General features: G+C 30.9%; 2 protein-coding genes and 1 non-coding gene across 3 annotated transcripts; 2 read left to right on the top strand and 1 right to left on the bottom strand.

The window, feature by feature from the left end:
* The first annotated feature begins 1736 nt into the window (after positions 1 to 1736).
* On the top strand, positions 1737 to 3752 carry LOC100781867 (bcl-2-associated transcription factor 1). The gene is made up of 4 exons (XM_003538060.5): positions 1737 to 1893; positions 1980 to 2130; positions 2603 to 2657; positions 2949 to 3752. Exons 1-4 carry the CDS (start codon positions 1835 to 1837, stop codon positions 3431 to 3433), a joined length of 750 nt encoding a protein of 249 aa, XP_003538108.1. The 5' UTR covers positions 1737 to 1834; the 3' UTR covers positions 3434 to 3752.
* Positions 3753 to 4260: 508 nt separating this feature from the next.
* Positions 4261 to 6094, bottom strand: LOC100804869 (dual-specificity RNA methyltransferase RlmN). Its single transcript, XM_003538021.5, has 5 exons — positions 5646 to 6094; positions 5329 to 5568; positions 5079 to 5248; positions 4903 to 5002; positions 4261 to 4646 (listed from the first exon to the last, which is right to left on the bottom strand). Exons 1-5 carry the CDS (start codon positions 6030 to 6032, stop codon positions 4407 to 4409), a joined length of 1137 nt encoding a protein of 378 aa, XP_003538069.1. The 5' UTR covers positions 6033 to 6094; the 3' UTR covers positions 4261 to 4406.
* Positions 6095 to 12843: 6749 nt separating this feature from the next.
* On the top strand, positions 12844 to 12917 carry TRNAN-GUU (transfer RNA asparagine (anticodon GUU)). The gene has a single exon. It is a non-coding gene; the product is annotated as a tRNA-Asn (tRNA).
* The last annotated feature ends 3226 nt before the right edge of the window (positions 12918 to 16143 follow it).

Here is a 16143-nt window from a genome sequence, read left to right as displayed (position 1 = left end):
TTAACAAAAAAGACTGGTTAAAAATGAAAGAAAATGGGCATTTTTGAAACAGTGTACAGTTGCAGGAGTATTGATGGTCGTCTTGCTGAGATTTTACATCCAGTATCCAGCTAGCATTCTTGGTTGCTAGGTGACTAATGTATTAAAAATACTGCTAACTACATTATGGAAACTAATTTCCATAATGTATTAAAAATAATTACATATGAAAATTAAGATATGGGAAAAGCAAAAGAAAAAATAAAAAATGAGATGACTTCAGACAACTTTGGAGAGAAGAAAGGAGAAAAATGAGAGGTGCAAATGGTGGGAGTGCAAGAGAGGAAGGGATGAATGCGAGAGAAAGGAGGTCATGGATTGGGGGAGGTTGTAGGGAGGGGAAGAGGCCCATGGTTCACCTAGTAATAAAAAATTGAGTTTGTGTTATTTTTTTTATTTTATTTGTGTTTTTCCTTTATTACTTTTCATGTCAAATGTGAAATAAAATAATTATATTTATGCTGTTTGGTATCATGTTTTTTAACGAATCAAATCGATCAAATTTATGAGTATAAATATGTGTTTAGAGTTTTAGCATCTTAAAATGAATTCAGTAAAGTTTTGAAAATCATAGTAGAATAGTACTTTATCACTTTCATTTTTTTTTCCATGTATTTTATGTGGTTTTTGTCATTTCATGATGCAACTAAACGCACAGTAAATTTGTGAGAATGGTATTCAAAATATGTGTTCGGGAGTAATTTCTAATTATAATTGTATTTTCAAAACTTGAAAGCAACACGAAAATATTATGTACCTATTTCAACATGAGCAATGCTATTTGGTAAGAAACCAAATAGCACGAAATGTACGAAACAGTTGACATGTGTGCTTTCAATTTTTGATGTAATTGTTTTTCATAAAAAAATATCGTTAAAGAAAAATAAACTACCAAACTTTTTATTCTATATCCCGCTAATCGCACCAAAACCTAAAGAAACAATCTCATAGCAACGTTACCATCTTAAATTTGTTTCTTCAATCCAGCAATAAGACACTTCCGAAGGAGGCAAAACCAATTCAATGCTTCTCACAAAACAATTAACAAATCTTCACAGTAATTAAATTCTAAATGCATTCACAATCAAATGTTTTTTTTTCCTTTCTTATTTTCCGATTTAACTCACAAATCCAATTCCTGTTATAGCGAAGAAAATGTGAAAAAAGTTATAAGATTCTCAACAAACCCATCCAACCCCCTTCTCTCCTCAACATTTCCGAAACCTCTTTTCACATCTATATGATTCACTTTTTGTTATGGCTTCAAAATAAAAAGTTCATCTGGAGGTAGAGAAAAGATCAATTGTGAAAAGAGAAACAAGAAAAAAAAATGATGAAACCACATGAGTAGAGAAAGATATTGGTGGAGAATTGAAGTTTACGAAATGTCGTCGATTCCCGTTGGCAGCCTACGGTTGTGGGAGCTATTGTCTGACATAGAAGATCTACATTTCACCTATGAAACGAGATTAATCGACTCAGAATTATGATCCATTTAAAATACTGCTCCACCAAAATAATCACCTTCATTTTAAAAAATAAATAATCATTTTCATCCTAAAATATCTAACAACATTTACCATTAACTTTCACCTTTAACAAAAATTAAAGAAGAGATATATTTGTCTCACTTCTCAAAATTAAATTTTGTTTTTTCATTTTTACACCGATTTCTCAAAGTCATACACTTTAAAAAAAATATTATTTATCCAATTTTAAATTTATATTGAAAAACAGAGTGCGTGGCGCGGATAAAAAGAGGTGAAGTCAAGAAAAAACAAACCTAAGATTCAGAATGTCTGGTCGTCACTCCGATTCCGATTCCAAGCGATGCCATTCTAGATTCGATTCAGAGTGAGTGATGAGATCACTCTTTTCTTCTAAACTTTTCTGTTTATAACCGAATTTCGTTTCATTTTGTCTTTCTTCGTTATTTGTAGCCCCAACAAGAGATATAGAAGGGATGAATATGGAAAAGAAGACAGAGAGAGAGTGTCAAGTAGCACTGATGTTCAAAATGAAGCTCTTTTCGCTAAGCACAACAAACCAAATGATCCTATCCAACTTCCAACATCTCTCTCTTATTTTCAGGTCTTGTGCATACCAATTGTTTATCACTATTATTAGTTTTTTCCCCCTTTTAATTTAACGGCTTGCTTGGCAAAACGAAAAATCTTAGCTTTGTTTTAAGATCAGTTATTATATTTTCTTTGGGTTGCATACAATTAATCATCTTTAGTCTTTACTCGGAGGGTCAGTCAGTTACTGCATGCATAGTTGATTGTTGAGTTGCATGTATCAACTCTTTTCCATTGATCGCTGTTGAAAATGGCTCTTAGTTCTTATAGCCTCTAATTTGTAAGGACTTGGAGTATTTATAGTCACTTGCATTTTAGAAAATGTCTTAATTCAACAAGAGATTTAAATTTTTTTTGCATGCTTGATTTTTATTCGGTGTATGCAATCTATATTTTTGGGGGTGATGTAGTGGGATTCGTGTTCAGCACCATGCCTTCAAGTGACTATAACCACCTTAAGCTTGCCTATGCATGTTTTATAACAGCACAATGAACAAGGTGGCACTGGGCAGGTTGGCCGAAGCTCTGGTCAAAGGAAGGGTGAGTTTCCATTTTTTTTATTTTGGATATGTATTTTGTCTTCATGTTGTGGTGGGAATCCTGTGTATGCATGATTTGTATACTGACTCTAGTCATACAAGTACAATATTCCTTTCATTTTGTGCAAGAAAAAATGATTTTTCAGTTATAATATGTTTTAGTCATTTTGTTATCAAATGTGGTTGACAAACAAAATTATTTGATTTTATAATTTTGAGCCATAAGGTGGAAATATTACACATAACTTAGTTGTTCACAGAATATAATCTAATTAATTTGTTTTTATTCAAGAGCGTGGACGGTGGAAGGACACAAAGAAACGGTTTAATATTAATGAAAGGGAAGAGAAAAATCATGGTAGAGAGCAGAGAAATGAGAAATCACAAGCTAAACTGGATGATAATACTTTCCAGAGAAGAGATGGTTTTACCGGAAGGTCGAGAAAAAGAGCTTCATTTAGAGAGAAGAAGATTGTAGCGGATTCAGGTGATGCTAATGTGGCTGCAGTAAAGTCAGGCCAGAAGGAGGAAAGAAACAGCAATCCACAGCATTTGGATAGACCTGAGAAGCATTTTGCAGATGACAAGGGTGAAGCTAGGAGGGGAAGAAGGTATGGAGGCAATGACAGTTACAAGGGAAGAGATAAATTTAATGGAAGACAAGGCTATCGTCCTGAGAAGTGGAAACATGATTTGTATCAAGAGGTAAATAAGGATCCCATTCCAGAGAATGAGGATGGCCAGATTGCGAAGCTGGAAGCACTCTTGGCTTCATAATATCATACGTGTGTATGTGTCAAGCTATCACCATCTTCAACTGTCAATTTTAGAAGATGCAAACTAGATTCAATTGAGGCAGGCAGGTTTTAAAATTGGAATGGAGCACAGAGCAATTTGCAATTTGGAATTGTAATAAAGCATTTTTGCTTGTTTTAGACAATTTCTAGTTCGCAAAGTATCTACATGTCTATGATTTTTATTTTGGTCAATTTATGTACACACCACTATTACGGTGGTTTAGCTGAATTGGAAAAGAGTGTCTCAATTGCATGATCGCCGGTTATGGACATCACATATGTGAAAGTAGATTTTTTAACTTTAAGGTGAATTTAATTATGAGAAATGCGTACAACACATTCTATGACACGTTCTTTCCAATACATTAACACACTTCACCATCAGTTGTAACTGTTAGTTGAAAATTACAAATTTTAATAATTTTCATTCTCATTTAATGAGTTTTTTTATATAATTTTCAAAAATAATAAAATGTATTAAAAAGAATATGTTAGAAAGTTTATTACTAACATTCTTTTACAATTGTTGTAGACATGAGATTCACTGAATTTTTAAAAGCTACATATATTTACCCTTCAAAAGTAATTTGTTTTTACTTTACTCGGAGTCGTACCCTGCAAATGGATCCTAACCAACAGCACTCACAAATTTCTTTAACAAGGATATTTTATCTATCAGGTGAAATCTAAGCTTTATACAAAATCAATTCTTCTAAACTTTTAAAATATTCTCACAAATGATTTTTTTTTCTTCAATTCTTTGAAATTCAATTTTATCAAAATCTAAAAGATCATCACACATTCATATAAAGCATTTTGGTTGCATTTCAGCCAGTGCACCTTGTCTTCTACAGTTCTACTTCTAATTTCTGTAGAACCAAACATAAAAACAATAGAAAAACTAGGAAACGAAATTAAAATTGAGGGCAAGAATTAAATTGAAGCTATTGATATCAGATAACAATATCTTCTATGTCCGTTAGGGGAACTGCAGTGCCAAGGGACTTGTCAGATATGTTCACCAGCAATTGTCCACAAGCACCACTTATGTCCTGACCCATCTGCTTCCGAACTGTTGTTCGAATATTATAGGTACCCCTAAGAATTTTCTGAAAATTTGAGACTTTCTGCTCACTGGTAGGTTTGAATTGACTCAAGGTACCAATAGAGTTGAAAGGTATTAAGTTCACAACCTGTTTCAAAATTCAGACCATATGCAAAATGTTAGTACTTAACAGCATTGTGTAACTGAGCAGAGAATGACGATCAAGTTTTAAGAACATTTTCCTGAGAGTCACTGAATTATCGAGAAACAACACTATTCATTCACGATTGCCTACATTTTATTAGAGTAGAAGAGTGGCATTGGAATTATGGGGGCAGAGCATAAATGTTTGGTAGAGACATTGAATATTGAATAGAGAAAGGAAGAAGCAGTTGAGTATTTACCACTTGAAATGTCTCCAACAGTTTTCCCAATAGGTGGGCATGGTGCTCTTCGTCGTTCACCCCATCAAGCATTATGTATTCAATAAATATTTTCTGCAGACTATAATTAAGGATGAAATATTAATATTAATGGCTTAAAAAAATGAGAGAAATTGTTGAGAGAAAGTATGAATGACCTTTTCCTTTGATAGACTTGCAGTGAATCCATGAGTTTTCCCAAAGGAAAAGCACGAGCAGCAGGCATTATCTGGCAACGGATGTCTTGGGCCGGCGCATGCAGTGAGACAGCCAAGTTCAAACCAGGCAGGTCATCATGAAGCTTGTTGATAGCATGAATGATGCCAACCTATTAGAGAAATGTAACAAACAGATTCTAAGATTTTACTCAAAAACGGCTATCATAAATTTGTGTGTTTATGTTTATACCGTTGAGATGGTAATCCTTTTGGATGACAATTGAAATGGCAACCCAGTCATGATGCGAACGGCTTCTACCACAGCAGAATAGTTGTTGAGAGGCTCTCCCATGCCCATGAAGACAACATTACGGATTTGTGAGAAGGTAGAGGCATGAACGAGCTGTTCCACAATTTCACCGGATGATAGGTTGTTTTTGAATCCCATGGATCCAGTGGCACAGAAATTGCAACCCATTTTGCATCCAACCTGCAGAAGAGAAAAGGAAGCGTTAGCAATAGAAAAAGAAAAGAAAAGAAAAGAAAAGAAAAGAAAGATATGGTTACCTGAGAAGAAATACACAAAGTAGCTCTGAGACCACCGGGGCGAGGTTGGCCGGCATATTTGCCCAAACGAGTATCGTACCTCATAATGACAGCCTCGACGAAAGGTCCATGATTGTGGTGGAGCTGGATGAGGAGCTTGGTGGTGAGGTTGTCGGCAGAGTGGAAAACGGAGTGAATAGAGGAAGAGAGAGGGGTTTTGAAGTTGGAACGAAGGAGAGAGTAGGCCGAAGAGGGCAAGGAGGGAACTTGTTTCTCCCAATCCCAATCTTCATCTTTGGCAGAGATGAGGATATGCTTCCATATCTTTGGAATGAATTTTGGGTCAATTCCACTTTTCTCCACTTCCCTTCTCAGCTCGCCGCCATCGAATACCGATCGGATTCCCATGCCCTCTCCCTCTCTCTCTCTTTCTTCTCAACACCATAATTATATTTCCAAAATTCTTTTAAATAACAACCATTCTTTAAATTTTCAAACATATAAATCACATTTTTAATTGACTTTAAAATAATTTTATATTTTAATTTTAAGATGGTTATTATAAAATCAACATAATTATCATGTTTAAATGACACTATAAATTTATTTTTAAATTTTATATTATTGATGTATAGTTCTTTTTTCTATTTTAATTTTTACTTTTATATTATAATCTTCGGCCATCACCATAAAAAATAGTTTTATTATATTTTATACTCTCCTTATAATCTAAGGCTTTATTATTATTATTTAACTTAATATTTATTTTATTTTTTAATTTATTTATTTTTATCAATTTTTAAACTAGTTTCTTTAAAGTTCTTCATTCAATTTTTTTTTCGTTTCAAACACTGATTATTTGTATTTTTAAATTTTATTTATTTTTGCTGAATTCTTAAATACATTTATTTTTTAATGTCAAATTATTCATATTTTTATTTATTTAAATTAAATTGTACATATTTAGATTAAAATTAAATTTATGTCGATATATCATTTGTTTGCTTGTTTTAAATTATCAAATTAGAAGTGAATATATTTTTTATATGCAAAATATGAAAAATAGATATTAAAATTTCTGAGTTATAGTCTCATGAAAAGAAAAAAAAATCCAATTAGTACATGGTATAGCAGGAAAAAAAAGGACACGAATTTGAAACGTCTGATCATGACTCCTGTAGCAGTCACAATGCTGAGTGGACAAAACCGCGAGGTCTCTAACCCTCCCTCATCCATGTTTTTGGCTAGTTACATCCATGACATGATATCCAATTTAGATCTCTTGAATTCCCATATTAAGGAGGTCAAGTTTTAAATTTAAATCGTTTGTAATTTTTAGATTTAGATATGCATATCTATTATTTTAATTTTAGAATTAAAAATAACTTTGTTAATTTTTTAATTTTACATATATGTTAATTTTTAATATTATTGTTAACTTTTAATTTTACAAATATGTTAGTTTTTAAGATTATTGTTAGTTTTTGAATTTTGTAACTTCTTTGTAGATAGATTAGCATATAAACTTTGATCCGTTAGTTCTCAATTTTTTGAATCTTGTAAATTAGTCTATGTATACATAGAAAATTAATGAATAAACAATGAAGTTCACTAATCAATTCTTCATCCTTGTTTCATTTGTACATGATATCGGTGAATTTTAGGTTTTTTCACCATGGCTTTTAAATTTTTTTTCTCCCAATTCAATCACACCCATGGATACAAATTCCTATATAATTCATCACTCATATAACCCTTCGACTATTCTCGTTACACCCTTATTGACAAGGGATAATTATGGTTCATGGAATCGTGTTGTCACAATGGCACTTCGTAAAAAAAAATAAACTTGAGTTTGTTGATGGGTTCCTCCCAAGTCCAAAGTAGAAAGAAAAAATTCATACTTGGCAATGTTGTAATGACTTGGTTGCAAGTTGGATTTTTAATTGTCTCTCCTGATATTTGTCCAAGTATTTTGTACTTGAAATCACTACACAAATCTGGACAACTTTAATCAAATGCTCCTAAAATCTATCAATTGAAACAATCTATTTTTGCTCTAAAGTAAAAAGACACGTATGCTTGTTTATATTTCACACAACTAATCTCTATGGGATGAACTCAATTCCATTGCTTCCATCTCTCCATGCATTTATGGCAATGCTAAAAACAATATTGATCAACAAAATCAAGATCGTGCCATGAAGTTCCTTCAAGGACTTCATGATTGCTTCTCTATTATTTGTAGTTAGATTCTTTTGATGGAATCATTCCTTCAATTCAGCGTATCTACAATCTAGTCCATTAAGAAGAAAAACAACAAGAAATCAATGTTCAATCAACTCCTCCCATTGACTGTGCTTCAGGATTCTAAGCCATCATTTCATCATCTTCGAAAGCGTCCACGTCCATATTGTGAACATTACAAAAAGCATGGCCATACCTTTGCTACTTGCTACCAAATACATGACTTTCTGAACAAATTTTCCACTGGCAAACCACTTTTGCCTATCAAATCTAAGAGTCTTTCATTGAGCCTTTCTCATCAATATCATTGAAAACCAAAGACCAAAATCCTTTTCTCAAGCCATGAAATCAATTGAATGGTGTGATGTTAGGCTAAAGAAATCTAGGCCATTGAATCAAACAACACTTGGTCTTTGTGGTCCTTCCCTGAAAGAAAATCTCCAATTGATTGTAAATGGGTCTATAAGATCAAATATCGAGCCGATAGTTCCATTGAGAGATATAAGACTCGTTTAGTTACAAATGAATATACTTAAGTTAAAGGTATAGATTATCATGATACTTTTACACTTATAGCAAAATTGGCCACAATTTGCCTTTTCCTCTCCATTGTTGCCATTAAAAATTGGTCATTGCACCAACTTGATGTCAACAATGTTTTTCTCCAAGGTGATCTCAATGAAGAAGTATATATGAAGCTACCTCTTGGATTTTCTTGTAAGGGGGAGGCTTGTGTATGCAAATTGTATGAATCAATTTACAGTTTTAAACAAGCTTCTCGTCAATGGTTTTCCAATTTTTCAACCACTCTCATTCAAAGGGGTTTTTGCCAATCCATTTTTTATTATAGTCTATTTACTTATATTTGCAATTAGATATCTATTCTTGTTTATGTCGATGATATAATCATCACCAACAATAATGATGATGCCATTTCTGACATCAAACAACTCATTGCTCAGTCATTTACAATCAAAGATCTTACCCTTGAAGTCCCTCGATCTAAAAAAAAAGGACATTTTTATGTCAAAATAAATATACCCTTGACATAATGTTGGTATGACTAGTTTTAGACCATCAAATTTTCCTATGGAGCAACATCTTCGTTTTAAACCAAATGATGGTACTCCTTTTCCCGATCTGATTACTAATCGTGGACTTGTTGGACCCCTTTTATATCTTACAGTCACCTGATATTCAATATTTTGTAAATACTTAGTCAATTAATGGAATCTCCATGCTCTTCCCATCTTGATGTAGCAAAATGTGAATGTGTTCTTTGTTACCTTAAAGATAGTGTTGTTAAAGTTTTATTTCTCTCTACATCCAGTCTTATTAGTTTAGTTGGATATGCTAACTCAGATTGGGCTGATTATCCTATCAGTCGTTGATCTAGCACTGATTATTTTACCATGTTGGGTTCAAGTCATATCTCTTAGAAATCCAAGAAACAATCAAAAGTTTCTCGTTCTTCTGTCGAAGCAGAATATTGTTCCCTTGCAGCCCTTACTTATGAGTTGCAATGGTTAAAATTTGTCATTGTTGATCTTGGTATTGTCCATCCACAACAAATACCAATTCATTGTGACAATCAAGGTTCTATTATGAAAATCTAGTGTTTCATGAATATACTAAACACATTGAGATTGATTGTCATTTTATTTGTGAAAAAATTTAATGAGGCCTTATTGTTCCTTCTTATATGCATTCTGATGACTAACTAGTGTTAATAACTTTTATATTTAGATCTACAGATCTATTATTTTAATTTTAGAATTATAAATAAACTTGTTAGTTTTTGAATTTTGCATGTATGTTAGTTTTTGAATTTTGTAACTTCTTTATAGATAGATTAAGAGATAAACTTAGCTATGTTAGTTTTCAGCTTTTTGAATATTATAAATTAGTCTATATACATTGCAAATCAATGAATAAACAAATCCCAAAAACGCATAATTTGTTCCCAAAAATCACTTATCTAATCAATTATTCACCCTTGTTTCATTTTTACAAAGTCGCATGCAGCACCAGACCTTTATAAATTAATTCGAATAGGAAAGTTATAAAATGGAGACATGTTTTTATTCAGTATTCAAGCAGCACAGCTAACAGAAATTAGAAATCTAATAAGGTATTTATACAATTGCTTTAATTTATCAACAAATGAATGACTAAAATAGTAATTGAAAAAAAAAAAAACATTTTCCGATCCACTGATGTGGTTGTTTGAATTGAAGGTATCATGATTTACGATTACGAAGGTTATTGGCAGTGGAGCTGACCAACTCCAAGAACTCAGAGGAATCGGATCCCAATAGCAAATGGTAACTGCGTTCTGAGCTATTTGAATGTGAATGGGACAAACTCTTGCTCTTCATGTGCCCAGGCTTTTGCTTCCTTATCGCAGCAATAATGTACGGAATCAAACCTTCCATTGCTTAATATCTTCCTCTCACAAATCGATCGCAACCCCCTTCCTTCAACTAATAATGTTTGCTTTTGTTATAGCCTATTTATACTGCTAAACATCTTCCATGGATGGCTTGTTTATGTAAAATGACATGCAACTCCTTCCCCCAATACTATACTAGACTAGAATAGTAATAATAATATCATAATTTAATATAATATACATTAATATAATTATTTAGATTTGCAATTTTAAGCTGTATAAAGTGGATTCACACTCACACACATCATATCTTGAAATTAAAAATGAAAGAAAGTGTAAATAATGGTTTACTGAATATATAAAGCTGATAAGTGCATGTTGCTAAATAATTTGCCTCCAATTGTGTTAACGGTTGAGGGGTCTTTGTGTAAATTCAAATTGATAACTGGAAAATGGTATTATAAATTGGCAATTGGACAGGGGTGAAAAATATTTCGGTAGGTCCTTTGAATATATATGGTGCATGGTAAAATTATGCTCAACAGCTCATCGCCACTTCCTAAAGCAAATGTTTGAAAGAAACAACCACAGGGCCAAGTCCTGCAAGGCTGCAACTTTTTCTGTAATTATATTAACAAAAACGTGGGTTTTCTAAGTTTCCACGAACTAACGTGTTTTCTCTTTTCATATGTACTTTTTTTTAAGCAAAATGGATGAAACCTGCAGGATGGAAATTAAAATAATCCCAACTACGTTGGTACCTCTTGAATCCCCATCCAAGCACAAAACATCCTGAAAATTGATTTTGGACAGTGTTTCCGAAAATTGATTTTAAATAAAATAATTTGTTAGAATGTTCTAAAAACGAACTAGCAATAAAATTTAGCATAACTCAAAATTAATTTTAAATTCAATATCAATTCAATCAAGTATGTGAATATTTATTTAAAAATGCATTTAGTAGCATTTCAACATGATTTTAGATTATTAGCATGAATTCAAACAGGCAGTCTTTTCTTTTATTCCATAATAATATAATAGTCGTACACAGTAGATCGAATTTGAAATAATTGAACTTCTCATAACAAAAGCCAAGAGGTTGGCTATTCTTTAACATAGATTAATCAATGTACATGTTTATAGTTTGACCGCTCTATTACATTGACCCGTGAATGAATGACATAATAATAATAATGTATACAATTCTATCTTTTCCTAACCCAAACAGATAGACCCACAAAAAGCATCGCCTATATATGTCAAGTTCCAAGTTGCATTTCATATCTGTTAACGTAAGAAATGTTTGCGATAGAAACCCCAGCCTTTTGGCTTTTGACTAAGATCAAATATATATATATAGGATGTGCGATCTTATCTTGCTAGTTATAAATTGAAATTAATGTATTGCTAAAGTTTCTTGAAGGAAAACTAGTTTAGATATTAAAGTTGGTAAAGTAACTCAAGTGAACTAACCAGCAAGCTAGGTAGACATAGATTGCCTAAGGTGAAAAAATGTTGCTCTGGCACGTACACATCCACGCTATGGGATAGTACTCGTTCTCTTCCTCTGCCATTGTTTTGATAGTCACCTCGACTGGCACACAAGGCTTGCATTGGTTGCACTTTGGTTGACATGTTGCTGGAAATGAACCTAACCTTGGATTTGCTTTCCTTTCTGTACGTAGCTTCAAGCTCCTCGGATATGTTTCAGGGGCAATACTGACCTGAAAAATGATTTTGAAATTCAGAAGGATTATCCATTGAATTTAAGCCAGAAAAGAAAAAAGAAGTTTGATAGTAAATAGCAGATGAACTACGTCTAGGATGATGATGAATGCACTTGGCAAATAATATGGTTTAGGATGATGATGAATGCTTTAGGCTTTGCTGTTTGTTCCATGTCTTGTAAGAGATGGTTTTCGTTGGTAATGGCTATTTGAGTTACATATGAATATATATATATATATATATATATATATATATATATATATATATCATACAATCCCTACTCTGGTCTTGTACTACGTTTGGCAATTATAGCAGGCTGGGTTGGGGGGCAGTTGAAACATCTCTGTTAAAGGAAATGGTCAAGACAGGGTTGACACTGTGATCATCATTCTCTAGTATGAAGTATCTCCTTTCTCCACACATAATCACCCATGAATCTCAGATTCTGACTTTACTGCATTAGTTACACTTACTGATGCTATTCTGATTCAATCATATGCTATGAGATGAAGCGTCATGCTCGTTCAAATGCTGACTTCACCCATGTACTGCAACTGCATCTGTATAACTTTATCAAAATTATCAGTATAGTGGATCCACATTTTTTTTTCTTCATTCGGATAATTATAAATATTTAATATTGTTATGATAAATGAAAAAGAAAATATTTAAAACAGTTTGATATTTAAGTTAGAAAAGAAAATAAAATTTTTAGTAGCTTTCAGTTGCCTAAATGTGATATCACTTTTCTCGTACCATTTCAATTTCCTACTTTATTGGTGAAATGTAATCATAATGATACGATAGCAGTTGAGATTAAGAAAATTATTTCAGATGAAAAAAATTTCAACAGCTGGAGTAGCTCAGTTGGTTAGAGCGTGTGGCTGTTAACCACAAGGTCGAAGGTTCAAACCCTTCTTCTAGCGAATTAAGAGGATTATTTTGCATTTTTGCTTTGCTTATTATCAAACATCAACTTTCAATCGCATTTGAACTGGTTTAACAATAAGGGCGAGTTCAATTCAACGGCATGAGATTAAACACATTTTAAAACACGGTTGGTAAAGTAATTATGTGAACAAAAGTTTACAAGTTTTTGGAGTTCTACTAGCCCATCAAAGAATCAAAACAAATGCCAAACAACAATGGAAATTCACAATCCACAGTCCATTAACAAATTCCAGCAACCTACGAGACGAATAGCTATTCTTATAAGTTTCAAGCCAAAAGTTAATTACAATTTCTTTTATAATAGCAGTTGTGACGTTTGGATTTAAGACTTAATACAAATTATTCAAATCCTCTTATCATTAGGTCAACATTAATAACACAAATTCCTCTTCTTGTACCGGCTTTTAATGAAATGGAAATATTTTTCATTGACAAAAGAAAAGTGTAAAATTGTATTTCAAAAATTTCCGGAGAACCTGATTTCACCTTCATCCTTGTAAATCTAAATGCAACAGAATCAAATCCTAATTCTTAATTTAAGGGACATAAGAGAGATTTTATATTTATAGCTAATAGTAAATGATGTACTAAACATTATTGTTATCAAATAAATAGTGGAGGAATACACTTTGTATACTTTTAAACATAAAAGATAAAGTACCAAATAAAGTACTACATTAAAATAAAAATATACTGATAATATAAAATGACTTTTTAAGTTTTTTATAGTCATTTAATTATAAATTTTTATATGAATAAAATCATTAATTTTATAAAATTATACTTTATTAGTTTCCAATTCATTAATAGTATAAAAACATTTATACTTAAAATGTACTGAAATTAAATTTAAAAAATCAAAATTTCTCCTTTTCAAATTCTAATATGGTATCTTATAAAATGCTTTAAATTTTATTAAGTCTCCACAAAATGTTTTACTGTTAAATTATAAAATTATTTATATCTCAATGATATCATAAGCTCCCAAATATTTGAAAATTTTAATAATTTAAGATATTTAAATTAAAAAGTAACATAAAATACTATATTTACTCTATTTTAAAAATAGAAAGACATAATTTTTTTAAAATATATTATAAAACCTAAAATTACGGACAATCAAAATTAAAGGAACGAAATTCAATGGATTAAGACAGTGGTCTAAGAATACCCGTGATATATGACATAGGACAAAAAAATTAAAAGAACAACAATGCAATTAAACCTTAAATGAACTAAAATATTAATAATAAGATTGAATATAAAAATATAAATACCCAAGCAAATAAAAATATTGGCATTGTAATTCACATAGATTTGAATCTAAATATAAATATTTTTCTTAAATACAAATACTCGTTATACTTATGCTACCTCATTTCATCCCTAGCCCGAATCCTTTTCACGCTCCTAGACCCATTGATTTTGGGGACCACTTATGGTACAGATATGGATAGATTTTCTTATTAATCTGATATGGATAGATAGAACCACGTGATTAATGCACGTACCTCTCTCTTTATATATATATATATATATATATATATATATATATATATATATATATATATATATATATATATATATATATATATGATTGAATTTCTTATTAAACTGATATCAATTTTTTTTATTTTATAAAAAATATTTGATTTTAATTTTTTATAATTGTTATTAAGAATTAGTTTAATTCCAAAATAAACTAGTATAAATATATATTAAATGTAATGACGAAATTTTTTTATATTACTGTTATCGATTTCAAAATTCAAGAAATATAATTAGTGACTGATAAATTCAGGAAATATATTTATTTTATAAAACCAATAATTAAATTTATCTTATACAGAAAGAGTTAATATATTTTTTTTGTTAATAAGAGTTATAAAATTAATAAGCTAATATACGCAGCACAAAAATCCTCCATAAGAAGACAGACGAAAACTTATGTCTGCCTACGATTGGTCGGAGTGAGTCACTGATTGCACTCGTCAAATTGCTACTGGCTGCAACGTATCATTCGCGCTACTCCTTTTTTTTCGCCTCTGCTATTGAGAAACGTTTTTTTCTTGTATTTTTAATACTTTAAAATTAAGTTTTTATAATGATTAGTTAAGATTTCCAACATAAAGAAAATTATAAACTTGTCAAATCATCTTATAATTTGTTGTGTTAAAAACATTTTTCAAAGCTTATCTAAAAATATTTAAAAAACATGAAGTTAGTAACCTCTTGTTTGATATAATAATCTTCGGATTTGGTTGTAGAAAGAGGAAGTATGCGTGGGCAAAAAGGTTATAAAATATTTCTTTATTCATCTTTTAGAGTAATAAAATGTTCATTTTAAATAATATCTCCTTATCATTTTCTTACTGAATGATATTCTAAGAATAATCTTAAATTTTTATATCTAATTTCTATTGTTTTATCTTTCTTCTTCTTTTTTTATCACATTTATCATTTTATTTTTCTTCTCTTTCTATCTCTACTAGCTGCAAAGTGTAAACTTTTTACTTCTTGAGGAGTGGTAATATCTTTACCTGTATTAATATATTAATATTCAGTTTATGATATTTATCCAAATAATTATATGATGTTTAATTTAACCAACTATTTACAGGTATAAAAAAATGTAATGTTTGTAATAAATAAGTAAAAACATTTTTAAATTTAAATATTTGGCGAGAGACAAAATATCCAATTTTGGTTGGTTATTTGTTGTCATGCATCAATTGTAGAGTGGGAGTGGGTATTAAACTTTTGGGCATCAGTGGAATAGGGACTCGTCATGTAAGTGATGTAACTACTGATTACTAAAAAAAGATATATGATCATATTTTTATTTAAACGATGACATATGATAATCTTTTTAATAGTAAATAATTTTATCAAACATATGTTATAAAATTTGAAATGAGCATTTGCATATTATTTAATTTAAGAATTTGATGGTAATGATATAAAGTTTTGTCCAAGTTTATCCCAAAAAAAAAATATATGCGACAACCTTTTTGTTTCTGTATTTGATTTTGGCATCCTTTTAATGCTTGGCTACTACTTTAGGAATCTCTTTTGTTTTTCATAAAAAGTAAAAAATAACTTTACCATTATTATTTTGCAAATAACCATTTGCTTTATTATGGATTATATTCTGACGCATGTCAATTGTGAACCAGAAATAAATTTATTCTTCGGGTAAAA

This window comes from Glycine max, chromosome 11, assembly GCF_000004515.6.
Source record: "Glycine max cultivar Williams 82 chromosome 11, Glycine_max_v4.0, whole genome shotgun sequence".
Taxonomy (NCBI): domain Eukaryota; kingdom Viridiplantae; phylum Streptophyta; class Magnoliopsida; order Fabales; family Fabaceae; genus Glycine; species Glycine max.
Note: the sequence above shows the minus strand (reverse complement) of the source record. Positions and strands in the feature narration are given on the sequence as shown.

Coding starts and splice junctions, on each gene's coding strand:
- LOC100804869 (XM_003538021.5), bottom strand. CDS start 6,032: ATGGGAATCCGATCGGTATTCGATGGCGGCGAGCTGAGAAGGGAAGTG. Junction 5,249..5,328: donor AAAGGATTACCATCTCAACG/GTATAAACATAA, acceptor TTTCTCTAATAG/GTTGGCATCATTCATGCTAT. Junction 5,003..5,078: donor CAAGTCTATCAAAGGAAAAG/GTCATTCATACT, acceptor CCTTAATTATAG/TCTGCAGAAAATATTTATTG.
- LOC100781867 (XM_003538060.5), top strand. CDS start 1,835: ATGTCTGGTCGTCACTCCGATTCCGATTCCAAGCGATGCCATTCTAGA. Junction 1,894..1,979: donor CATTCTAGATTCGATTCAGA/GTGAGTGATGAG, acceptor CGTTATTTGTAG/CCCCAACAAGAGATATAGAA. Junction 2,131..2,602: donor CATCTCTCTCTTATTTTCAG/GTCTTGTGCATA, acceptor GTTTTATAACAG/CACAATGAACAAGGTGGCAC.